Source organism: Schistocerca piceifrons, chromosome 1, assembly GCF_021461385.2.
Source record: "Schistocerca piceifrons isolate TAMUIC-IGC-003096 chromosome 1, iqSchPice1.1, whole genome shotgun sequence".
Taxonomy (NCBI): domain Eukaryota; kingdom Metazoa; phylum Arthropoda; class Insecta; order Orthoptera; family Acrididae; genus Schistocerca; species Schistocerca piceifrons.
In genome coordinates, this window is record NC_060138.1 from 530,205,199 (window position 1) to 530,230,417 (window position 25,219).

At 42.4% G+C, this 25,219-nt stretch overlaps 1 protein-coding gene across 1 annotated transcript in view; it reads left to right on the top strand.

The window, feature by feature from the left end:
- LOC124784628 (lazarillo protein) overlaps positions 1-23,404 on the top strand; it is a 62,635-nt gene extending 39,231 nt beyond the window's left edge. Inside the window, exons 3-5 of the mRNA XM_047254116.1 lie at positions 9,082-9,313; positions 19,896-19,982; positions 20,925-23,404. Coding sequence (XP_047110072.1) covers positions 9,082-9,313; positions 19,896-19,982; positions 20,925-21,127 — 522 coding nt within the window. The 3' untranslated portion in view covers positions 21,128-23,404. The remainder of the gene's footprint in view (positions 1-9,081; positions 9,314-19,895; positions 19,983-20,924) is intronic.
- Positions 23,405-25,219: the final 1,815 nt, after the last annotated feature.

The window sequence follows — 25,219 nt, forward strand, 5'->3', positions numbered from 1 at the left end:
TTGCCTATGTTACCATCGTCTTCACGACAATCCTTTGGCTTTATAGGTACGGTACGTAAACTGATGTAGGTACATAAACTGAAATGGCTCTGAGCACTATGGGACTTAACATCTGTGGTCATCAGTCCCCTAGAACTTAGAACTACTTAAACCTAACTAACCTAAGGACATCACACACATCCATGCCCGAGGCAGGATTCGAACCTGCGACCGCAGCAGTCGCGCGGTTCCGGACTGAGCGCCTAGAACCGCGAGACCACCGCGGCCGGCTACATAAACTGAACACATGAAACGTATTCGCAGTTGCGAATATGGACAACTATCAGCTGTATAACGGAATGACAATGAAAATTTGTGTCGCACCAGGACTCGAACCAGGATTTCCCGCTTAGCGCCAGCGGTCGTCATACAGTAGGCCATCAGACTGCACGACTCGCGGCCAGACACAAATGTCCATATGTCGTCAACCATGTGTCAACAAACTGTTTTCGTATTTGCATCATATTTCTGAACAACGTAGGCGCTGCACTATCGCAAATGTCATATAAACTGCCTGCCGGAGTGGCCAAGCGGTTCTAGGCGCTACAGTCTGGAACCGCGCGGCCGCTACGCTCGCAGGTTCGAATCCTGCCTCGGGCATGGATGTGTGTGATGTCCTTAGGTTAGTTAGGTTTAAGTAGTTCTAAGTTCTAGGGGACTGATGACCTCAGGAGTTAAGTCCGATAGTGCTCAGAGCCATTTGAACCATTTCATATAAACTGCTCGTGGAGTACGTCTCAAATGTAAATGGTGCACTACGACCCCTTTGGAAATGCACTGATGAGTCAAAACATTATGACTACTTGCATAATTGCTTGTTTGTCCGTCTTCATAACGAAATGTATCATTGATTCTGCGTATCAGGGATCCGATAGTTTGTTGGTAGGTTTGTGGAGATAAGTAGCGTTAGATTTCTACGCATACGTCATGTAACTCGCGTAAATAACGAACCGCTGATTTTTGGTGGTGGTTAGTGTTTAACGTCCCGTCGACAACGAGGTCATTAGAGACGGAGCACAAGCTCGGGTTAGGGAAGGATGGGGAAGGAAATCGGCCGTGCCCTCTCAAAGGAACCATCCCGGCATTTGCCTGAAACGATTTAGGGAAATCACGGAAAACCTAAATCAGGATGGCTGGAGACGGGATTGAACCGTCGTCCTCCCGAATGCGAGTCCGGTGTGCTAACCACTGCGCCACCTTGCTCGGTGAACCGCTGATTTTTATACGCGGTGATGGTCACCCATAGCGATCCAGGTAGTTCCATAGGATTAACATCAGGCGAATATGGTCAACAAGACATCAACACTATAATGCTCCTCAAACCACTGTAATACCGTTCTGGCTCCGAGGTACGGACAATTATACTGCTGAAAGATCACATCGCCGTCTGATAAGACAGCAACCATGAAGGTAAATACAAAGAGTACTCTACGGCATTGGCCCCTGTATTTATCGCGAATCTCTCGCCCAGCACAAATTCCCAAGCGACTGCAAAAAAGGCGCTGCTGACTCCAGTATACATGAAGGGTAAGAACACGAACCCCCAAAATTAGACTAATATCCCTGTAACGTCCTTTAAAAATATATTGTCCTTGTTACAAGTGGCTCTTTTACAAGTGTAATGTTCTTTAAAAATAACTTTGTGCTATTCATATTTACTGTGTGACGTGTTGTTGAGCAAATGGTGTGCTTAATAACTTATACTGTAATCCGAAGAAAAATTAAACAACTTAATCTGGAAAACCAATATGTAACGCCTATAATCAGATCAGTTCTTCTGAAATTTCCTCAGTCTCGCGAGCACCGAGTTCTACGGCCCTGTGCAGTAAACTGATAAAATTCCCTATGTAAATAAACAATGAAATGTATTTTTCTTAGCTCCTGAGTCGCAACGGATGTAATCATGGTATTCTGTTCTCTCCACAGTAGGCATACAATATATTCAATCTTGTCTCAGAGAAGTGCAATGACGGCCGTAAAACAGCTTCTTACAAAGAATGTCACACGAGATGGTAGAGGATGAGGTACTGATAACAGGATATGCTACGACCTAATTCTTCAGTTCGAAAATTGTATTCAAAATAAAGTTCCTCCTTCACAAAATTTAATATGAAACATTTTACATTAACTTCAAAACCAGTGAACTTCCCAATTCTTCTACAATTCTCACTTATTGACGTAATTAAAGACACTTGGATTGTTACACAACAAAAAGTCTAACAACGTCTAACAAAATAGATTCCAAACTTTAACTTGTCTGTATTAGGATTACAAAACACTCAAAATATTACAAATCAGGTATACCTAATCAACCTACACATTAAATCTGATGGCAAATACTGGTTCCTACATTCAAGGGTCAGTACTGCTAGAAATAGTAAAATCCACATTGCATTGCTGCATACTTAAAACTAAATATACAAAATTTCATTACCTTACAAAACTGTATTATGCTGCGTCCATAGGCCAACAGTTAAATTCTCACAGCTAGCCACTAGCTTAAAGTCTTGCATCCTACCTTTAACAGAGTGCAACAGCGACTGCTACTGCGCTTCGCACGCCCCTGCTTACGATCGATTCTGCCACTCAGGCAGCATCTTTGATTCAGTGGTGTCAAAGATACAATCTCTTCCCCATGTGATAGCCATTTCATGTCATTTTTCATGAAATATATTGCAAAATCGGGCCCCGCGTACAAGTGGACCCCTCACATGCCTAAATTCTGTTTGTTGCAGAATCCTTGAACATTTTCTCAGTTCGAATACAATAAACTCGGGGCCGAACTCCACAATAACACTGGGTTCGGTATGGGGCGGCGGTGAGGTGGGTGGACTGCTGTGGCCTGTTGTGGTGTTGTGAACCACTGAGGGCTACGGCGGGACGAAGCCTCTTCGTCGTTTCTAGGTCCCCAGTTCAGTACACAATACACACAATCCTTGCAGGTGCAGTGGCCAGATTAGATTAAAATATTCACTGACAGGTTGAAAAAACCGATCAACCACACATGGCTAGGTCTGTCGTGACATCGAAATAGAACCATTCATTCCCAGTTTTAGAACATGTCATAGCTTACCGCAGAAGCGGTGGCCATCGCGCAACCTCACCGTTTTGGCACGGCTCTTGATTATATCTAACTCGTTAAGTATGCTATCAGCTATCAACGTCTGGCACTACGGAAGAATCTCAACATACACTTTGCGAAAACAATCCAAATGGCGGCTGATGTGCAGCGGAATGCAATTGCGCTGAACATTTTCTGTATTCTATCGCACCAAAGGTTCCATCAAAATGCAGGGACTTCAGAAAGTAATTTATACATACCACCTCACGCTAAGCCCTTTGTGCAACAAGAGTGGAGCATTGTCACAAGAGAGTACATGTTCTGGGTTCCCTGCGGACACAGTTCCTCAGAGCTACTGCTAGTCATTTCATCACAGTGTGCAAGTGAGATGGTGCGGCAACTGGAAACGTTCCCAAAAATTGATGTATGTGGCACAGCAAGATTTTTTTTTTTTTTGAAGAAACGTCTAAATTGCACATAGATTCACCGTGAAACTTTGATGGTCTACGGAGAGCCCCCGGAGGAATGATCAATATTCAGGGGTATGACAGGAAAGATCATTCGTAGCACCCTAAATTGCATACCGTAAGAGCTATGTGCACTTCGCTACTGTGAAACGCGTCTTCTACTTAATGCGTTAGATGAGTATGTGCCAAGCAATATCGTAAGAGATGGAAAAGAGCCACCGTGGTACAACAACCGAGTTAGAAAGCTGCTGCGGAAGCAAAGGGAACTTCACAGCAAACATAAACGTAGCCAAAGCCTTGCAGACAAACAAAAATTACGCGAAGCGAAGTGTAGTGTGAGGAGGGATATGCGAGAGGCGTTCAATGAATTCTAAAGTAAAGTTCTATGTACTGACTTGGCAGAAAATCCTAAGAAATTTTGGTCTTATGTCAAAGCGGTAGGTGGATCAAAACAAAATGTCCAGACACTCTGTGACCAAAATGGTACTGAAACAGAGGATGACAGACTAAAGGCCAAAATACTAAATGTCTTTTTTCAAAGCTGTTTCACAGATGAAGACTACACTGTAGTTCCTTCTCTAGATTGTCGCACAGATGACAAAATGATAGATATCGAAATAGACGACAGAGGGATAGAGAAACAATTAAAATCGCTCAAAAGAGGAAAGGCCGCTGGACCTGATGAGTTACCAGTTCGATTTTACACAGAGTACGCGAAGGAACTTGCCCCCCCCCCCCCCCTTCTTGCAGCGGTGTACCATAGGGCTCTAGAAGAGCGTAGCGTTCTAAAGAATTGGAAAAGGGCACAGGTCATCCCCGTTTTCGAGAAGGGACGTCGAACATATGTGCAGAACTATAGACCTATATCTCTAACGTCGATCAGTTGTAGAATTTTGGAACACGTATTATATTCCAGTATAATGACTTTTCTGGAGTCTAGAAATCTACTCTGTAGGAATCAGCATGGGTTTAGAAAAGGACGGTCGTGTGAAACCCAGCTCGCGCTATACGTTCACGAGACTCAGAGGGCTATAAACACGGGTTCACAGGTAGATGCCGTGTTTCTTGACTTCCGCAAGGCGTTCGATACAGTTCCCCACAGTCGTTTAATGAACAAAGTAAGAGATCAATTGTGTGATTGAATTGAAGAATTCCTAGATAACAGAACGCAGCATGTCATTCTCAATGGAGAGAAGTCTTCCGAAGTAAGAGTAATTTCAGGTGTGCCGCAGGGGAGTGTCGGAGGACCGTTGCTATTCACAATATACATAAATGACCTTGTGGATGACATCGGAAGTTCACTGAGGCTGTTTGCGGATGATGCTGTGGTATATCGAGAGGTTGTAACATTGGAAAATTGTACTGAAATGCAGGAGGATCTGCAGCGAATTGATGGATGGTGTAGGGAATGGCAATTGAATCTCAATGTAAATAAGTGTAATGTGCTGCGAATACGTAGAAAGAAACATCCCATATCATTTAGCTACAATGTAGCAAAAAATGAAATGGTCATATAAAGCTGATCGTCGGTAAAGCGCCAGACTGAGACTCATTGGAAGAATCCTAAGGAGATGCAATCCTAAAACAAAGGAAGTAGGTTACAGTACGCTTGTTCGCCCACTGCTTGAATACTGCTCAGCAGTGTGGGATGCGTACCAGATAGGGTTGATAGAAGAGATAGAGAAGATACAACGGAGAGCAGCGCGCTTCGTTACAGGATCATTTAGTAATCGCGAAAGCGTTACGGAGATGATAGATAAACTCCAGTGGAAGACTCTGCAGGAGAGACGCTCAATAGCTCGGTACGGGCTTTTGTTGAAGTTTCGACAACATACCTTCACCGAAGAGTCAAGCAGTATATTGCTCCCTCCTACGTATATCTCGCGAAGAGACCATGAGAGAGATTAGAGCCCACACAGAAGCATACCGGCAATCCTTCTTTCCACGAACAATACGAGACTGGAACAGAGGGGAGAACCGATAGAGATACTCAAGGTACCCTTCGCCACACACCGACAGGTGGCTTGCGGAGTATGGATGTAGATGTAGATGTAGCTCTTAAGATACACTTACATATTTACTGGACGTTTTTCTTGCTTTGGTCCATACCACTACTCCCAAAATAAGGAATCCGGAGAGCCTGCAGTAAAAGAGATGTTTTTCTCAGTATCGATGATGAAGCGCTCTTAGCTCTTAAGGTGCACATGTTACAGCCGACATTTACTAGTCTCGAATGATCGTTCCTGTCATATCCTTGAATATTGCCCATTCCTCCTGGGATACCCTGTATGTACCAAATACAATGTCGCATCCAGCCATAACGAAATGATGCCTATAGTTTCAGCGTGGCTGCACAGATGTCAGTGGATGCTGATCGCTGCACAGTCCAGATCTTCCTCCACGCTGTTTCAATCTTTTAGGCGCGTTGGAAGAACATATAATGACGACAACGACGACGACGATCACGCAGTGGCTCTTGAATGTTCAAATGGTTCAAATGGCTCTGAGCACTATGGGACTTAACTTCTAAGGTCATCAGTCCCCTAGAACTAAGAACTACTTAAACCTAACTAACCTAAGGACATCACACACATCAATGCCCGAGTCATGATTCGAACCTGCGACCGGAGCGGTCGCGCGGTTCCAGACTGTAGCGCGTAGAACCGCTCGGCCACTCTGGCCGGCGCTCTTGAATGTCTCCGTGACCAAGGAGCGTATTTTTGTCATTGAGGAATGGAACGAGTGGTAGAAAGTTCAGACTTTCAACACAGATATAATGACTGTTTGGAAGGCAGAGTCTCGCAATTGTTACACTTCGTAGTGCAGCATTCATTTATCTGCCATAGTATTGTGTAACTTACTTTCCAGGTCGGTTCATACCTCCTCACAATGGATGAGTTGCACACTACAGCTACTTGTACCATATGACAATTAACAGGTCGAAAGAAGAATGAGGTGTGCAGCCTCCTTCCCCCCCCCCCCCCCCCCCTTTCGCGTCACCCCTTTTACGTCGCCCCCTTCGGGTCGCCCCTTTCACCTCAAAGATAGTGGTTTAAAAGCTAAACGTGTGACACTGTACCTAAAGTTCATATGAATGTGTGTCCATCATGGGAAGTTTGCAACCATCTACACAGGACAGCAATCGGACTCACAACCTCGTTCGCGCCACTCGCTATGTGAGGGTAATTCAGATCAATCTTTTTTCGTGGTAGCGTCGTTTTGTGCAAGATATTAAACGAACTAAAACAGCAACTCCCCTCTTGTATCAACGCTATCTTACATCGAAAAATACAACGTACAAAATAATCACCCACTTTAAAAAAAAAAATGGCTCTGAGCACTATGGGACTTAACATCTATGGTCATCAGTCCCCTAGAACTTAGAACTACTTAAACCTGACTAACCTAAGGACGTAACACAACACCCAGTCATCACGAGGCAGAGAAAATCCATGACCCCGCCGGGAATCGAACCCGGGCGCTGGAAGCGAGAACGCTACCACACGACCACGAGCTGCGGACCCCACTTTTCCAGTCACTGCTTGATGTACAAACAAAGTCTGTTCCCACTGACTGTGAGAGCTTCTGGACAATACCGTCTGTACGCCAGATGCCATATCTGTGTGTTCCTTAAATTTTACTTTGCAGTAACCTACGTAAAAACAGAAGATAATGACCCAATATCACATCAGGTCCATTGTGCTTGTACTTTTACGTACATTTTTTCTTAAATCTGAAGTAAGTGTTTAGCATTTTAATACCACCTAATATGTACACTGTTTGAGCTTGGATAAATTTGGTTTAGTAATCGCATGTATTACTTTCCTAATTTGGTTCTGGCTGTCTGATATGTAAACTAAATGATAAAAATAAAAGTAAAATAGTCCAGGCATAGTTATGGGTGGGCCCTGTTCTAATGTCTATGTTTGCTCCTTAATAATTGCCAAGCAATGTCAAAATTGTAATATGTAAATGGAGTACTTCGTACTTTAATTTTTTGTACGATAAGTACAAGGAGCACAAACTATTTTTACAACCATGCAGCTATTGTAACTCTGGATATTTATTTGTCAGATATTACATTCCAGTTCTCAGCAACCATCTTCAAATTATGAGGGAAAACTATGCGGACTTCGTATTGTGAGGCATCATTAGAGGACCTGATACTTGTAATCAAAGGTCGATACTTTTTGTGCGGATGTAGCAATAAATGAATATATAGACGGTAGTCAATCACGGCGTATTTTTCGCTGACTTGAAGTCAGATTTGGAACCTTTTTCTGGTGTCATTCTCTAACAAATAATAGTTGCAACTTATAATTTAAGTTCGCTTTTTGCTTTAGGCATAGGACAACAGCGAGCACACTTTATTATTAAAATTTATTAAAAATTTAATTACTATTTAAAATCATATAGATAGTACTTTCTTTGTGGACTTCGACTTGTGTCATTTTGCATGGGCTACTGACCGTCACTGTTAAGTCGAAAGTAAGTAATAGTAGGTATAAGGGTGATATATATATATATATATATATATATATATATATATATATATATATAATGGTGTTTCAAGATACTAAACCATTTACATGAGTGAATGGTAAATATACTAATGAGTCCACTGTACGAGGTGCGAAAATTCCATTGAAGGTTGTCGAACACACATATTTTTCGTACCAAAACTGAGAAAGGATGTTCCGGACCAATTTAAACTTACGTTTTGGAATAACTGCGCTTGCACCTGCAGTGTCGTGATGCGATACTACCCAAGTATTGAGTAAAAACTGGAGTAGTTTTGCTTTATGACACAGTAATCAACTCCGACTGTGTCACAATAAATTTACATAAAGTAACAAAGTTCTTATTGAAGCATTCGGAGTAACGAAAATCACTTGGTTATCGTGACACTCGCTCGAAATAACATTAAAATTGGAAGGAAGTCCACAAAATCTTCCACTGAATCTTTATCATCCCATTGCGCGCTGAAGGTCTTTAAGTATTACTAATAAGTTAGCTTACACAGGGTCATTCAGCTGCCCCTATTTTTGCTTTTAAGCAATCCATAAAGTCTTCACATGCAAGATTTTCTTATTCTTTCGCACGCTATGTGTGAACTGTTAGTGCTACAGAAAATTGAACACGGCCGTTTTGTAGGAAATTTAGTGTAGTTAAATTTTGTACTGGGATAAGTTTTCGCTGGAGACCATAGTTCTCGAGTTACTCAAGAAAATCGTACTTAAAGATCGCTTTTGTAGGTTTTTTCTTGAGTAATTCGAAAACTACAGCATTTAGCGAAAACTTATCCCAGTACATAATTCAACTACATTACATTTCCTACAAAAAGGTTCTTCTCATTTTTTTCTGTAGATAGCGAGCGAGAGAATACGAAAATCTTCCATGTTGTATTTGAAGACGTCGCAGCAGCATAACACCCAGCAGTAGGGGCAGCTGAATCAGCCTGTTCATGAATAAATATTGTGTGGTTAAAGATGGTGTTTGTGGTTGATTTCGTAGTACATGGGGAAGTGGTACCAGTACGCCAAGATGGGCAGCATGCCCTACGAGGAGGGTGGCGTTTGTGTAACGGCAGAGTACTCCATGTCGAGTAACAACATCACAGTCGTCAACTCCATGAAGGACAACACGACGCACGAGGTGAACACCACCACGGGCTGGGCAGAGTTCGCGAGCGAGCTGCACACCGACGGGAAGCTCAGCGTACACTTCCCGAACTCTCCCAGTGTTGGTGAGTTTACCCTTACCTCCACACTGTAAACTGTCTCTAGCAAAATATGAAATTATTTTTTTAATGTTTGATACTTTAGAGTTAAAATACGCAATGCTCCCATAAATTCGGTATGGCTACTTGTACAGGTTACAGGTTTCGACGAGCTACTTCACCAAGCAATAGCCACTCCACGATCTGTGTAGTCGGCAAAACGATCGGGAGAGCGGTGTGTTGGCCACGATGACCCTGCATACCGCATCCGCATGACGCCGCAGGGCAGAGAATGACACAACGACCGGTAGACATTTTGGGCCTTTACGGCTTGGCGAGAAGATCCTTATTTCTACATTTCAGGGCGGAAAACAAATCAATGCATAGTCCGAATGGGTCTCATCTGTCACTCCTGTGGCAGACAAATAGCGCAATGGTGAAGGCATTCTGTTCGCATTCAGGAGAACCGCTGTCCCAATCATTACCCCGCTATCCAGATTTGGATCTTCCCTTGTATCCCTAAGTCTATTAAGGCGCAGGCGTTGGCCAGTTTCCTTCTCCATTCTTGAGCCGTTACAGCTGTGTTCCATTCTTACTACTGAATCAACATAGGATTGTTTTGGATCGATCTCTACAAACAGCAGTCGAAAAATGAGTATACAAACTGTGCCAAACTTCGTTGGTACGTCAGTCATAACGTAATATATTTAACTGAAGTTAATATTTGCTGATTACTTACGTCCCACATTACCACTGCAGAGTTCTGAGTTTCAATCCCAGACTAGTACCAATTTTCTAAGGCAATCAATTTCACCTCTGGCATTGCTTCGTTTGAGGCCAAGTTCCATTGAGGTTTAAATTCCGCGTGAAACTAGACCTGACTAAATATGACTGTACGTCCTATTATCAGATAGGATCCACGCAGGCATAAACCAATTTCTATACGACTATGTATATTAAAGCACTATGATGGCCAAAGAAACTCAAGCTTACTTTGTGTGACACTGAGTTAAGTATAAAATTGTTTCTACAACGAGTAAATGTCTTGAACAAATGACGGCGACAATTTGTCAATTTAGTACTTGGCTGCATTCTTGGGTATGTCGTTACAGGTATTCTGTCGTGAGTGGAAATAATTATTAAATATCGAGTCTTAGTTAGCGACTCTATGACTACTGAAGCCCTTTTTTAAGATACAATTTTAACGAATCGGTTGACAGCAGAATTGCTTCGGCATTACATGACTCATGTCTGGCTGGTGGAGAACGAAGACATCTAAATGTGCACTTGATGAACTGTTACTTCAGCTTCACATCTTGTGGCCTATCTAAGTCTTCCAGGAGTCTCCTAAATTCACTTGATCCCAGTGACATTCCACTGTTAACGTATGACGACACTTTTCCAGAATATAAAACGCCATTTGCAGTACACACTCTCAGAAATAAAGCCACAAATTATTTTATGCTAGCAATCATTTAAGAGATGTAAACGCTTCCCAATATGCAGGTCACGTCACTACCCCCCTCTTTCGATGATTGCCTCATTTGAGCAAAATATTTTTCCTGGAGAGCCGTTTTTTTATGTTTGGGAATAGAAATTACTAAGAGGCAGGCGGGGCGAACACGGGAGTGGTGCAAAAAATTTCCCGATGATCGTGCTGGTGCACTGTCGTGATGGAGCAGCACTTAAGTCTTTAATAAAGCGGACTGTGTTTTCTCAAGTTTCTTGCAAAAGCGGTGCAGTATGTCAAAGCAGTAGTCTATTGTCAAGTGATCGTTCTTTCTCCCCTTCTTTAAGACTTGAGTATGGACGTGACGTTCTCTATTAGCAAGTCGCAGCAACTGAAATAAATTTCTCGAGCTTTCTACAGCTGTCACCGCCATCGTCCTCAAGAATTTAAACTTCTGTCGGGAAAAGGGAGTCGACCGCCTCATATTCCTGAGGCGGCTACGAATGTAGTGCGGGACAATACGTTGAGAATGTGGATTTCGCGGGAGGCGTGCCAGAGATAAATCCCACCGTCGCGCTATCCACTGTGTCCTCGGTGGCTCAGATGGATAGAGCGTCTGTCATCTAAGCGGGAGATCCCGGGTTCGAGTCCCGGTCGGGGCACACATTTTCATCTGTCCCTGTTGACGTATGTCAACGCCTGTTAGCAGCTAAGGGTGTTCATTTCATTGTAATTTCAAATGTTAGGTGTTGAGCGTGCCGAGTGTCTGACGTCATAGCGTGGAGAAAACACGGGGCATCTGTCCGAACGCGAAGGGCAGTATCTGGCATGTCAGATATTATGAACGTGCTTTTGAACGTCACCCAGTGAGATGGAAGAACGCCACCTATGTCACATGATGAAATCCATATATAGCGTCTAGTCACCAGTAACTTGAGGATCTCTCAAAAACCCCTCATTAATGAGGTGATTAATTGTGTTGTAGTAAAATTACGGGAAATGCCGCATTCGTGGTTAAAGAATTATTGTAAATTGCATATTACAAAAGTATGCCGTTTCAAGCCAACAGCTCATTGAGCATTCCACAAAGGGAATTGTTTTTGTTACAGTTTGTTATAATTACTTAATAACACATTTACGGTTAAAGCGTTCAAGAGATGTTAAGATGTAAAATATGGTCGTTATACATTCATGGTTGGTGTAGCGCAGTGAGTAGAGAGGCAGAATTGTAGGGTAACAGGTGACATGTTACTGATTCGCGTCTCAGTGGCTCAAAATATTGTTGTACTGACCAATGCATTTTCAAATAGGTTGTGATTCCTTATTAGCTTGACAGAAGTATATAATTCGATGTTACGCAAATATAAGTGCTCTCTTTCTGAGGAGCGAGTTTGTTAGACTGGCTTTATGTACAAGACACCTTGCACTACTTGCAGTAAGATATTTTGCACTTCCTTGTTTGAAGTTTTGTATTTCGCATATAAAGATTCTGCTACTGAATAGGAACAGTGCTCAAGTAAGTATGACCTTAGGGTTTTGCTAAAAAGAGAGAAAGATGAAATAATTTTTATCTTACGCGGAGAACTATTTGCAATGGAACTTCCATAAGCTGATGTTCTTATTGACTGCACATGATACTGTTCCTTTCGCCTTATATCATGTTCATGAATAACGAAGTAGTTTTATATTTACGTATACTTCAGACTGAACAACATAACAGCATAGGTAAAGGTAGATTACTGCTTGCCGTAAAGAAGACACGTAAAATTGTAGGCAGCCTCAGTTAAGATACTTACACAAAGCTTTCGGGCACACCCCTCATCAGCAAAAGAGAAACACCCGCTATTCATTCACTCAAGCAAACACAGCTCACACACACATGATAATTCCAGCAGCTCAGGCCAGAATGCAACTGGAGTGGGATGACAGGGAAGGGGGGGGGGGGGGGGGGGAGCAAACTGTTGGGTGGAGGGTGTGGGAACAGTATATTACCATAGGATGAGGCCGGGATAATTAAGGGAGGGGAGAATTACTATAAGTAACAATAATTTATCTGTTCCTACATTGTTCATATTCCTACGTTGGAGTTTCTATTGTTTAATTTTGGCGAACAGCTTTTCTTCCATCCCATGACACTGTGATGTATTCCTTTGGTACTCTTCTCTATAGTATTACTCTTCTCATTATCCGATCTTTTTCTTCTTTCCTGTTTTTATGCACCGCCTTCCAAACCTCATGTACTTCCGAGCGACACTGTATCAACGATCGTCAGCGCACGACACAGGCTTCGTGACTGCACGGATTGTTGATACAGCTTCTGATGCCCCAAATCTTTCCTTCTGATAGTTATAATAATATTTACTCCTACTGACCCCATTTCATCCCTCATCTTATTTTCCGCACCTGCCAATGGCACAAGAAATTGTGATCCTCGACCTAACCCATACCTCCCTCCCCCTCTCTTCACTTATTGCAAGGTTTATACTCCCATATACCACCTGTTCCTTTTCGCCCGCGTTTCTGTACGTTTTAACGTATTTGTGCGTATTTTTACGTGGTTTCACGCAATTTCGCGCATTTGTCGTATTTTTACGTATTTTTCGTATTTGTGCGTATTTTTGCATGTCTGTGCGTATTTTTGCGTATCTATATGTGTTTCTGTGTGTCTTTACGTATTTCGTACGCGTCTTTTCTCTTATCCAGCTCCTCTCACAACCATTAACACCTATTTTGCCCATTTCCGTGTCATTCCCGGTTTTTTACTCCGTTCCTTCACAATGGACCCCTGCTCTATCTTTCTGCACCAGTTAAGAAAAGTATCCCATTCTCTGGCTAAAACCCAGCCCCACATTCTATTCCTCAAATGCTGCCTAAACCATGGAACACTCTCGCCCCCATGGCGTAACCATAAAAATTCCTTCCTCTGAATCCCGCCCTTCCTTTAAAAACGACCTTAAACTACTCAGATTCTGGCAGTCCCTGGCCCTCACAAACCTTGTACGGCAAAAACACATCTCCACGGTACAGGCATCCCAGAACCACTTCCGCTCCCTCTGCAAGACCCACTCCATACACCACATCTGTGAAATTTAGTTTCTTTCTGTCCAGGATCTGGAGGAGCATTTCAGACACCACCGCCACAAGTTATCTAACCTGCTGGCATCCTACTGCCACCTCAGGACACCACTATCCAGCCCATATCCTTCCCACAATGTTCCCCCTTGTCCACTCCTCGTAACACCTAAACTGTGTCACCTTTTCAACTTGAAGTATCCCCCAAAACTCCCATCAAATCCAGAGCCGAAACGTTCCCACAACATTGTTGGTAATCTTTCTACCAAAACCCTCAGCTCCACAGAAGTTTTTCCTATCCAAAGGCCTCACCTTTAGCCCTTCACCCAAATTAAATCATGAGGTTCCGCCACTGTTGTTATAAAACACGGTGACTACCTGTAAGAAGATGTCCACTAGTAGTCTGGTTCCTAGACCTATAAACTCTACCAGAGTGATCTAATCCCAGAAGTTTCTGCTAAAGCCTTAGGCCCTTCCCAGAACCTCTCCCCTGAATCACTCTCCCTCCTCACCCCTACGACACCCACACACCAACTCTCTATATGCTCCCCAAAATCCACAAACCCAACAATCCTGGAGCCCCCATTATGGTTAGTTATTTTGCCCCCACTGAAAGAATTTTGGCCCTCATTGACACATCCAACCAATTGCCTGTAATCTAGCCTCCCACATCAAAGATAACAACGACTTCCTTCATCAACTACCCATCACCCCCACCCCTTTGCCTTCTAGATCCCTACATGTCATTGATAGTGCCACCTCCCTATATACCAGCACCCTTCATGCCCATGGTCTTACCGCTACTGAACATTATTACCTCTCCCATTGTCCGTCAGACCCCAAAACCTGCAGCCTCATTCCTCATACACCTTACTAACTTTATCCTAATCCATGAGTAATTCTTCTCTGATGGGAAGGTAGACAAACAAGTCAACTACAGAGCCATGGGCACTGTCACAGCGCCCTTCTATGCCAATCTGTTCATTGGCTATATAGAGGAGATTCAATGATGGTATCTTCATGGTTTGGACTCAGGGCCAAGACACCATATCTTTGTTCCTTCACAATCTTAATGCCTTCTAACCATCCGCTTCACCTGGTCCTCTTCAACCCAGCATGCCACCTTCATAGACATTGACTTCCTCCTCTGATGGCTCAATCTGCGCGTCTGACCACATTAAACCCCAACAAAAGTACCTGCATTTCAACAATTGTCATACCTATTACGCCAAAAAATGCGTCCTGTATAGCCTGGCCACCCAGGGAGGGTGTATCTGCAGTGACAAAAACTCGCTTTCTCAGTATGCTAAGGCTATCACTGGTGCCTTCACAGACAGGCAATACCCCTCAGACCTAGTCTGCAAACAGGTCTCCTATACCATTTCCCCTCACATCCCCATCCTCCTGCCACACCCAAGGACTGGCCTCAGAAGATTGCTCCGTTTGTTACCCAGTACCAGCTTGGACTGGAACAACTGAACCATATCCTTCGCCAGAGCTTTGATTACCAATCATCATGCCATGACACAAGAGATATTCTATACAAGATCCTTACACCCCCTCTAAATTTATGTTCCATCGCCCAGCCAACCTCCACAACATCCTAGTCCATCCCCAGGCCACTCACAACCCCAATCCCTTGCCGCCAGGATAATATGCCTGTGGAAGACCAAGTGAAAGACCTGCCCAATCCACCCACCCAGCGCTTCCGTTACTGTCACAGCTTTATTCTATCCCATCAGGGGCCAGGTCACCTGTGAAAGCAGCCATGTCATTATGAGCGCTGCTGCAACCATTGTACAGCCTTTTATATTTGTGTGACCACCAATCAGCTGCCCACCAGGATGAATGGGCACCACCAATCTGTGGGCAAGAGAAAAGTAGACCACCCACTGGCACAACATGCAACTGAGCGTGACATGCTTGATTTCAATGGCTACTTCACTACCCAAGCTATCTTGATCCTCTCCTCCACCACCAGCTTTTCTGAACTGCGCAGATTGAAGTTACGTTTACAACGAATTCTCTGATCCCGTAATTATCCAGGCCTCAACCTTTGGTATTATATTATCTCCAAACCCTTCACCTAACAGTTTCCAACCCTTCTGTCTATCATGTCCTCCATATTCTCATCTCCCAGCCTCTTTGTTTGCCGCCGTCTGCCAACGCACCCGCCCATTTTTCCCTGTTCCTCTTTCTTTCACTCCTTTTTTCCCCAACCTACCTGCCCCACCATCTCTTGATACTGCGCCTATTTGCATTCTAGTCCCTGAACCCTTTGCCAGACAGTGTTCATCTCTCTCCCCATCCATATCCTACTATTCACTCCCTTTTCCCGCCCCCTCCATATTTCTATTGCCATCCCACATGGTAGAAGCATTGTAGACTGAGCTGTTGGAGTTGGTGTCATGTGTGCATGAAGTGTGTTTGCTTGTTTGTATGAATGATGTTGGTTTCCTTTTTGCTGATGAAGGCCCTGGCTGAAAGATTTGTGTAATTGTGTTTTAATCGCGCCTCTCTGCAACTTAACAAGTCTTCTTTATCGCACATAGCTGAACATCTTTTCCTAAATTGTTGAAATTCCTACATGGAGTTTACATTGTTCAACATAATACATGGAAAATGGCGGAAATGTGCGTTTTAATAAAGGAATTTTATGCCCGTCCATTTCATAGTGTGATTTACGAGCCAGATGGCTGATAAATGCCACTGGAGCGTGCTGCGATCGGCTATACCACGTTGGGACGCGCGTACCTTACGCAAAGTCGTATCGTTTCTGGGTCTTCAGCAGCACGTTGAACTCGCCACGCTCAACGTTAATGTTCAAAAGCATGGTTCGTATGCCGATGGATTTAGGCTCATCTCTCGAACGTTCTGGACGCTGCTGCTTGCCTAAGAGATATCTTTGCTAATTCTTGAGGACGACTGCCGTGAAGACTGTCGAAAGCTCGAATGTTTTATCTCGCTAGGCGTGGCATAAGAAAAGGACACTTTATTTAATAATGCCCTTTAGTATGATATCCGTACTATTCCTGACTGATTGGAACATTTTTATTTCCTTGGAGCAGGTTCACCAGAAGCAACCTTTAGCTTTGATTGTAACTTGGTTTCCGGATGTAATGTCCAGTGACGGTGACTACTCACTGCAAAGTGTCCTTTGTATCTCACTTAAATGTCTCCAAGCACGTATTTGGACTTGAAAGCCACACTCAATTATTCATTTGTACTCACGTCATCTGTAGAGCCGAAAATTTTTTCATTGCCAACCCATTGTGTAAAATACTGTCGTTCCCCTCGATACACATGTCTGCTTCTATTCGCACTTATGTTAAACGATCAGTGACACTCATGTCGTGGACTTGATGATTCCATCGGTAACCAGATATGCCGATCATCATCAGAAAAGGACTGGCGACCACCTTTAACTTCGTTGAAGCAATATCTGTCATAGATGGCGAAGGTCCACCGTGTACAGCACCCAATTTAGATTTTAGCTCGTCATAAGTTTCCATCCAAAAGCGAATGGTTTCACTTACTCAGTGAAACAGACTGCAGATTAAGATTCTTTGGAAACTATATAACAAAATTTGAAATGGCCGTTTAAATTCAAAGTGTCTTATTAAATTGTGCCTTTTTTGTGTTAGTAAAAAATGGAGACACACACTATTAACCTCCACTTGGCTTAATAGCGACATCTGTCACCAAACAGGGGTATGTGCTGAACCAACCTCGTGCATATGGGGTGAACATTAAGGGGGACAAACCTCATGAGAATTCATGACGGGAAAATGAATATGAATGTTGAGGCTCTATTACAATATACACTACTGGCCATTAGAATTGCTACACCACGAAGATGACGTGCTACAGACGCGAAATTTATCCTACAGGAAGAAGATGCTGTGATATGCAAATGATTAGCTTTTCAGAGCATTCATACAAGGTTGGCTTCGGTGGCGACACCTACAACGTGCTGACATGAGGGAAGTTTCCAACTGATTTCTCATACACAGACAGCAGTTGACCGGCGTTGCCTGGTGAAACGTTGTGATGCCTCGTGTAAGGAGGAGAAATGCGTTCCATCACGTTTCCGACTTTGATAAAGGTCCGATTGTACACTGCCGCGATTGCGGTTTATCGTATCGCGATATTGCTGCTCGCGTTGGTCGAGATCCAATGACTGTTAGCAGAATATGTAATCGGTGGGTTCAGGAGGGTAATACGGAACGCCGTGCTGGATCCCAACGGCCTTGTATCACTAGCAGTCGAGATGGCAGGCATCTTATCCGCATGGCTGTAACGGATTGTGCATCCTCGTCTCGATCTCTGAGTCAACAGATGGGGACGTTTGCAAGACAACAACCATCTGTACGAACAGTTCGACGACGTTTGCAGCAGCATGGACTATCAGCTCGTAGACCATGGCTGCGGTTACCCTTGACGCTGCATCAGAGACAGGAGCGCCTGCGACGGTGTACTCAACGACGAACCTGGTTGCACGAATGGCAAAACGTCATTTTCTCGGATGAATCCAGGTTCTGTTTACAGCATCATGATGGTCGCACCCGTGTTTGGCGACATCGCGGTGAACGCACGTTGGAAGCGTGTATTCGTTATCGCCATACTGACGTATCACCCGGCGCGATGGTATGGGGTGCCACTTGTTACACGTCTCGGTCACCTCTTGTTCGCATTGACGGCACTTTGAACAGTGAATGTTACATTTCAGATCTGTTACGATCCGTGGCTCTACCCTTCATTCGACCCCTGCGAAACCCTACATTTCAGCAGGATAATGCACGACAGCATGTTGCAGGTCCTGTACGGGCCTTTCTGGATACAGAAAATGTTCGACTGCTGCCCTGGCTAGCACATTCTCCAGATCTCTCACCAATTGAAAACGTCTGGTCAGTGGTGGCCGAGCAACTGGCTCGTCACAATACGCCAGTCACTACTCTTGATGAACTGTGGTATCGTGTTGAAGCTGCATGGGTAGCTAGCTGTACATATACATGTACAGCGATGCCCAGGCGTATCAAGGCCGTTATTACGGCCAGAGGTGGTTGTTCTGTGTACTGATTCCTCAGGATCTATGCACCTAAAATGCATGAAAATGTAATCACATGTCAGTTCTAGTATAATATATTTGTCCAATGAATACCCGTTTATCATCTACATTTCTTCTTGGTGTAGCAATTTTAATGACCAGTGGTGTATATGTGTATATACTGTATATCCAGTACTCTTCAGACGACGCTACCTGTGGTAGAGCTGGTATCATACACCAGCTCAATACTCTGTTCGTTACAGTAATTCTGGGGGATGGTTCAATCATGACATCAGGAATTATTTAATTTCAGTGTTCAGGTAGGAATTTTGGCTTCCCTACACTTCGATCGTTTGCTTTGTTTGCCATAACGCCATAAAGGAAATAAGTATGAGGTCACCTCGATCATCAGACTTAAAGCTCCCCAGTTTTTACTGTGAGGGCATCTGAAAAGCGTAGTGTAAGCTGAACCAGTTGCAGGCCCTTGAACTGTGGTATAGCTTGTGACACTATTCGGTTACAGCCTGGAACATTCGAAAGCGGCAATCCATTATGTGGCATGTGAAAGCTTGCACTGCCTGCCATGGAGATCACTTTCAAGATCTTTTCTAACAGGAAAGAAATTCCTGCTATTTTATTTACTGGTATTGTTAACTGCTTTATTGAGACTCGCCATCCGTTTCTGGAGAGACGCCGATATCAACTTTTTGTTCCTTTTTCTGTGCGGAACAATCTTCTTCGCTTTACTTTTATTCATTCCCGTATATGAAAAGGCATAGCTGCTTATTTCCGTGATTATCAATAGGCTTGTTTTTTTTGTAATTGCCATAATTTTGAGTGGACTCGAAACTCTAATCTTCCTTCTTTCAAGCTAGAAAGTAAGACCACCAGTGGAGTTTTTAGGCAAATACTACCAAGCAATAAGGACAAATACTGGTGGGATATCTGTCTATCTGAGTAGTGACATTATGTATGGCAAGGTGGTATACTATTCATGAAGTTGTCACTGTTGACTACAGGAGGTAATGGTAATGTTGCAGGTAACTACTGGATTCTGAGTACAGACTACGACAACTACTCCATTGTGTGGTCCTGCGTTAAGCGCCCGGACAGTGCAGCTTCTACAGGTCAGTCAGTTAGCTTTATTGTTGTTCAGCACAGTCATGTTTCTTTCTCCATGAATCTCCTGATATAGTTCGTTTATTAAATGAAGTCATTTTTCCAGTATTAGTCATCCTCGTTTACAACTGCACATACATAAACCACCATTCTTGTTAAGACACACACACACACACACACACACACACACACACACACACACACACACTTTAACTGAATTAATGCCATTCTCGAGTGGATTGTTATTGTTAAAAATCACATTTTCTGTGTACATTGTGTGGTCTTCTGATACTGTGCACTACTGTGACTTACCACTTCATGTGAGTAATGCTGGGAGTGGAGTAACAGGCACAACTTCTGAGACACTCTCAACAGTTCTTTCACAAAGTGTAAAACTACATTACATATATTGCACATTCAATTATGCAATGTAAACAGTCTGATGGGTTATTCAAGAAGCTTTAATAATCATCTCGAAAAAATTTTATTTTTATGGATGCAGGTATATGCGTGCAGTTTTGGTACATGTTGAAATCACTGAACCATAGTATCGTGTCATTCTGCTACAACTGTCCTAAACAAAATGGCACAGCCCATCTCCATTTAATAATTTATTTTGCCTCCTTAAGTGGTGTGCTATGGTACTGTGGCCAGGGGATTTCACTTGGTACCAGGATGCAAACAGAACAAAGAACTGTATTATGTACCATCATCTCGAAATATTTAAACTGAAGTTATGAATTTATAAGTTATCTTGCATTACTTATATACTGTAGCAGCTCACATACAACACACATTATGTTTGAGATTTGCTAGCACAAGAAAGTTGGAGTAATTTCTTCAAAAGAGTTCTATGTGTAAATGACAGCCTCATATGTTTGTGCTAAAAACAAAAACAAGACTTTTTTGTTCTGTTACTCGTGAATCAAACCTCTTCTTTCTCTGTGCAGAAATCTCATGGATCCTATTACGATCACGGAACTCTTCGAACATGACGCTGGAGAGAGTGGAGGATGAGCTGAAGAATCTGCAGCTAGACTTGAACAAGTACACGAAAACGGAACAAAGTGCAAAGTATTGCGCTGGCGCAGAGCACGTGGTGGGGGCAATGCTCAGCGTTGCGATTGCGTCGCTGTTCGCGCTCCTGCACTAGAGCCAGTATGGTCAGCGAGTCATGACTCAGGTCAGCGATGCTGGCTCATCGCTCCTGGACAAATACTGCACACGTCAAAGATAAACTACTGTGCAGCACAGAGTTACAATCTCCACTCTTCATGGTCTAAGGTTGCGACACATTCTGCATTCCAAAGTTCATATTGTTTTCCAGGTGAACATCACTGCACTCTTGTGAGATTTTCGATCCACATTACCTGGGATACAACAGCAGGGACCATAAAGTGTATCAGACCATCAAACTTGTGATTTGAAGGAGTGGTCCGTGGGTTTTCTCACTTTATTGTCCACATTGTTTCAGAAATGAACATACACTGATAACATTTTCATTAAATAAAACACACAGTTACTTCACTGTAATGTAGCACCATTCAACACATATATTTGATGACTTTTTTCTTATTTTTGCTACAGAATGTGTCAAACTGATGTTTCCTCTTCTTAATGATAAAGCATTGTGAAAGGTTCCAGTTTATTGTCTACTTACAGAAAATGTTTAGAAACAGGTTATGAGTTATGTAATCAACAAGGTGACATTGACCTGAAAATGTTCATGCATACTGTTGTCAATAAGTGTAATATCTAGTCCTTAGTATTGTATATTGCTCTTGCTTTCCTTCTCAAGATGCCCTACTATTTCCAATGAAATATGTTTCTCGTTTTCTTTTTACGATGTTTGGCTGTGGGTGAATATTTGTTCTGGCAGATTTGTAATTCAAATTAATTTTCTGGGGCAGGTATCGAATCTAGTACTCGTCAACATCTTATCAAATGTGACATCACAGACGTTAATAACTGAATAGCACAGCTCCTTACTTAAATAACAGGTGGCAGTCTGCCCTACTGTGGAGAACTCTTGATGTACTGAACAATCAGGCTTTCATAGATGGTATGATTCACTTGGCAAATTTTCTAACTTTAAACCTTATAAATGTTATCTGCAGTGTAAATAATATACTCCTTTTCTGAAAAATTTCTTTAATTTAAGGGTTACATTCTACATAATCTTGTACTGTGCAAGAAGCTTATGAGGGTAATTTTTCATTTGGGAAGAATCGTCCAAATACGAACCTCAAGGGTGATGGTGCTTTGTAGGCACATTTAGTATTTCTCGTTTCCAAATTGATTCAACGACATTGCTCATGCTTCATAATCTCAAATATACTTACTGTTAACTTGAGTGCTTTCTGGAGGCCTTTCTTAGTCTCTTGAATTTGGCGACCTTTAGAGGATTTGGAAATTATGATCAAAACTTACATGCTATAGTATTACTGATTTTCTACCGTCCTGTTTTGCTGTAATATGCTTCTAAAAGAATTGTGTGGTTAACAGTTTACATCACAAAACCAAAGAAAGTAAATGGGATCATGTAAATGTATGATGGAAATTCAGGCACATTGAGTGATTACACAGCTATTTGACTGCTATCATTTTCATGATGTGAGTCTAGAGTTATCTGGCTACACTAAAACTAGATATAATATCTTTAGAGAAGGGACCAAAAAGAAGGCACGTTAATCCACAATGTGGCTTTCATTTTAATGTAAAGCTATCAACCCCACAATAGAACCAGAGCTTCAAAAGAGGATATGACTAAATTGTTAGAAGAGAACTGTGGCAGTCAAGAACCTGTGCAATCGCAGGAGAAAAATCGTTCTTTGATTCTTCTAATTTCTAGTATCCCATCGACTATTACTTTCCGGGAAAAACTAAAAATAGTAGCTTTTTATTCGGGGTACTTAAAAGAAATGATCATCTGCATGGCGATAGTTCTGTGAATTACATTCTCTTGCATCTATGGTTGCAGCCACGTATAAATTGTCATGGAAATAATTGAAATTGACTGAAAGACTTAAAACCATTTTCTGTTCTATCTTTTTTAAATGCACAAATTACAATGTTTAAACAGTTAAATATTTCAACACTATATTAATAATTATTTATTATGTGTAGGATTGTAAGGTTATCTTCAACAAACAGCTGCAGATGCTACAAGTGTTTTTTTGTTAAAAATGTAAATATTTCTTTATCATCAAAGTTCTTGTCGATTCCTTGTGTTTATAGTTGTGCAGTAGCAAGTGTTCTTCAGCTAATGTAGGTGTAATCGAATTTGTCTATATAGATTCTATCATTTTATTCAGTCGTTTCAGTCCACATGTGATTACAGTGTATTTTGCACAAAGAGGAGAAACATATTGCGTTAATTTATCTTTCGTGTACAGAAATATAATAAAGTTTAATGTGTAGTTCACTAAAATTTCTTCTACAAAAAAATTATTGCTTTTTCATATGCTACATCCAGAACCCGTACATGCATCATCTTTCATTTGCATGAAGGTACAAAAAATCTCGAAATCTTGAGAGAGAGAGAGAATTAAGAAGATTTTAAAAACTTAAGAACAATTCATTATAACTGTTATTTACAGGTTTACATACAAGTTCTACACAAATGTATGTAATTCATCAAACTATTATTAAAGTTAAGTAATCAGCAATCCAAAGTCTTGTTTGTCACGGTATCACAATGTGCTCAGCTTCTTGAAATAAAACTGTTCGGCATTGTCACCTAGGAATAGAAAGATAAAGTGCATGTCTCGAGATGCTTGGTACATTTCTAGTAAATCATGAATCAAAAGATCAAGAAATATAAGCACGCTTCTATCGTCAGTTTTCCGCGGCCCTCTGACAGTCAAAGGGTAATAATAGATTCGGATGTCGTACTGTATGGACCAGTAGGCTGAGTCATAAACAGAGGTGTGGTTTCCAGTCACAGCGGAAAACATACGTGTGATACTGTAGCTTCACAAGTTCAAACACACGAGGAATATTGGTTCACTTCATTTGATCTGTGTCATTCGTCTGGGGTGAGTAGGTAAGAGATGTTTAAATTCAGTACTTGTAGTGCGTACTGAAGAAAATGGAGAGGAAATGTGCCTCGCGGAGTGGCCCGCGCGGTTTGAGGCGCCATGTCACGGTTTAACCGCGATATTTAATGTTACTTGTAATCCGTCTTGATTGCAAAATGTTTATTCACATGACCGGTTTCGGTTCCTCTAGAACCATCCTCAGATCTGCAATTTAGGTTACAGGAGTAACCCGTCCACACAGAGCAACTTTCACATACAGCGACGCAGCACGTGTGAATAAACATTTTGCAATCAAGACGGATTATAAGTAACATTGAATAACCAGTTATTGCGGTATCTCATCAGACATTATGTCTGTTTTTGCAAATGTGCGATATTTCTTGATGGCGCGGTGAGCACCGAACAGTACATGAAGGTTTTGGAAGATGATTTCATCCCCATTATCCAAAGTTAACCCGATTTCTACAAGGTGTGGTTCATGCAAGACGTATCTCGACCCAATCGAATCAGGAGAATGATGTCCTGGAGGAGCTCTTTGGGGATCGCATTCTGGCTCTGGGATACCCAGATACTGGCATGGGCCTCTATTGGCCATCGTATTCTCCGGTTCTGAACACATGCAACTCCTTTTTAATGGGGATATATTAAAGAAAAGATGTACAGGAATAACCCCAAAACCACTGCTGACCTGAAAACAGCCATTCAGGAAGTCATCGACAGCATCGATGTCCCGACACTTCATCGGGTCATGCAGAATCTCGCTATTCGTCAGTGCCATATCATCGCCAGTGATGGCAGGCATATCGAACGTGTCATAACCTAAATCCGAATATCTGTAGTGACATTTACATGTTGAATAAAGTAATTAATTTACTTTTTTCATATAGTTGAATAAATGTCACCCTGTGTCAGCATGACAGGGCACCCTGCCATAAAGCAGCGTCTGTGAGGTAATGGTTTGTGGACAGTAACGTTCCTGTAATGGACGGGTCTGCCCGCTGTCCAGATCTTAGCCCGGTGGAATCTTTTGAGTACTGAGTCGGAATGTCGTCTTGGCTCCATACACCAACGTCCAGCCTGTCTTCTCTGTATTCGGCAATGAACTGCCATTCATCAACAAACATTCAGACACTTGAAGGGAAGCGTTCCCAGCAGAGTACAAGCATTCATGAAGCCTCTGTGACTCCACTAATAGGTCTCTGGAT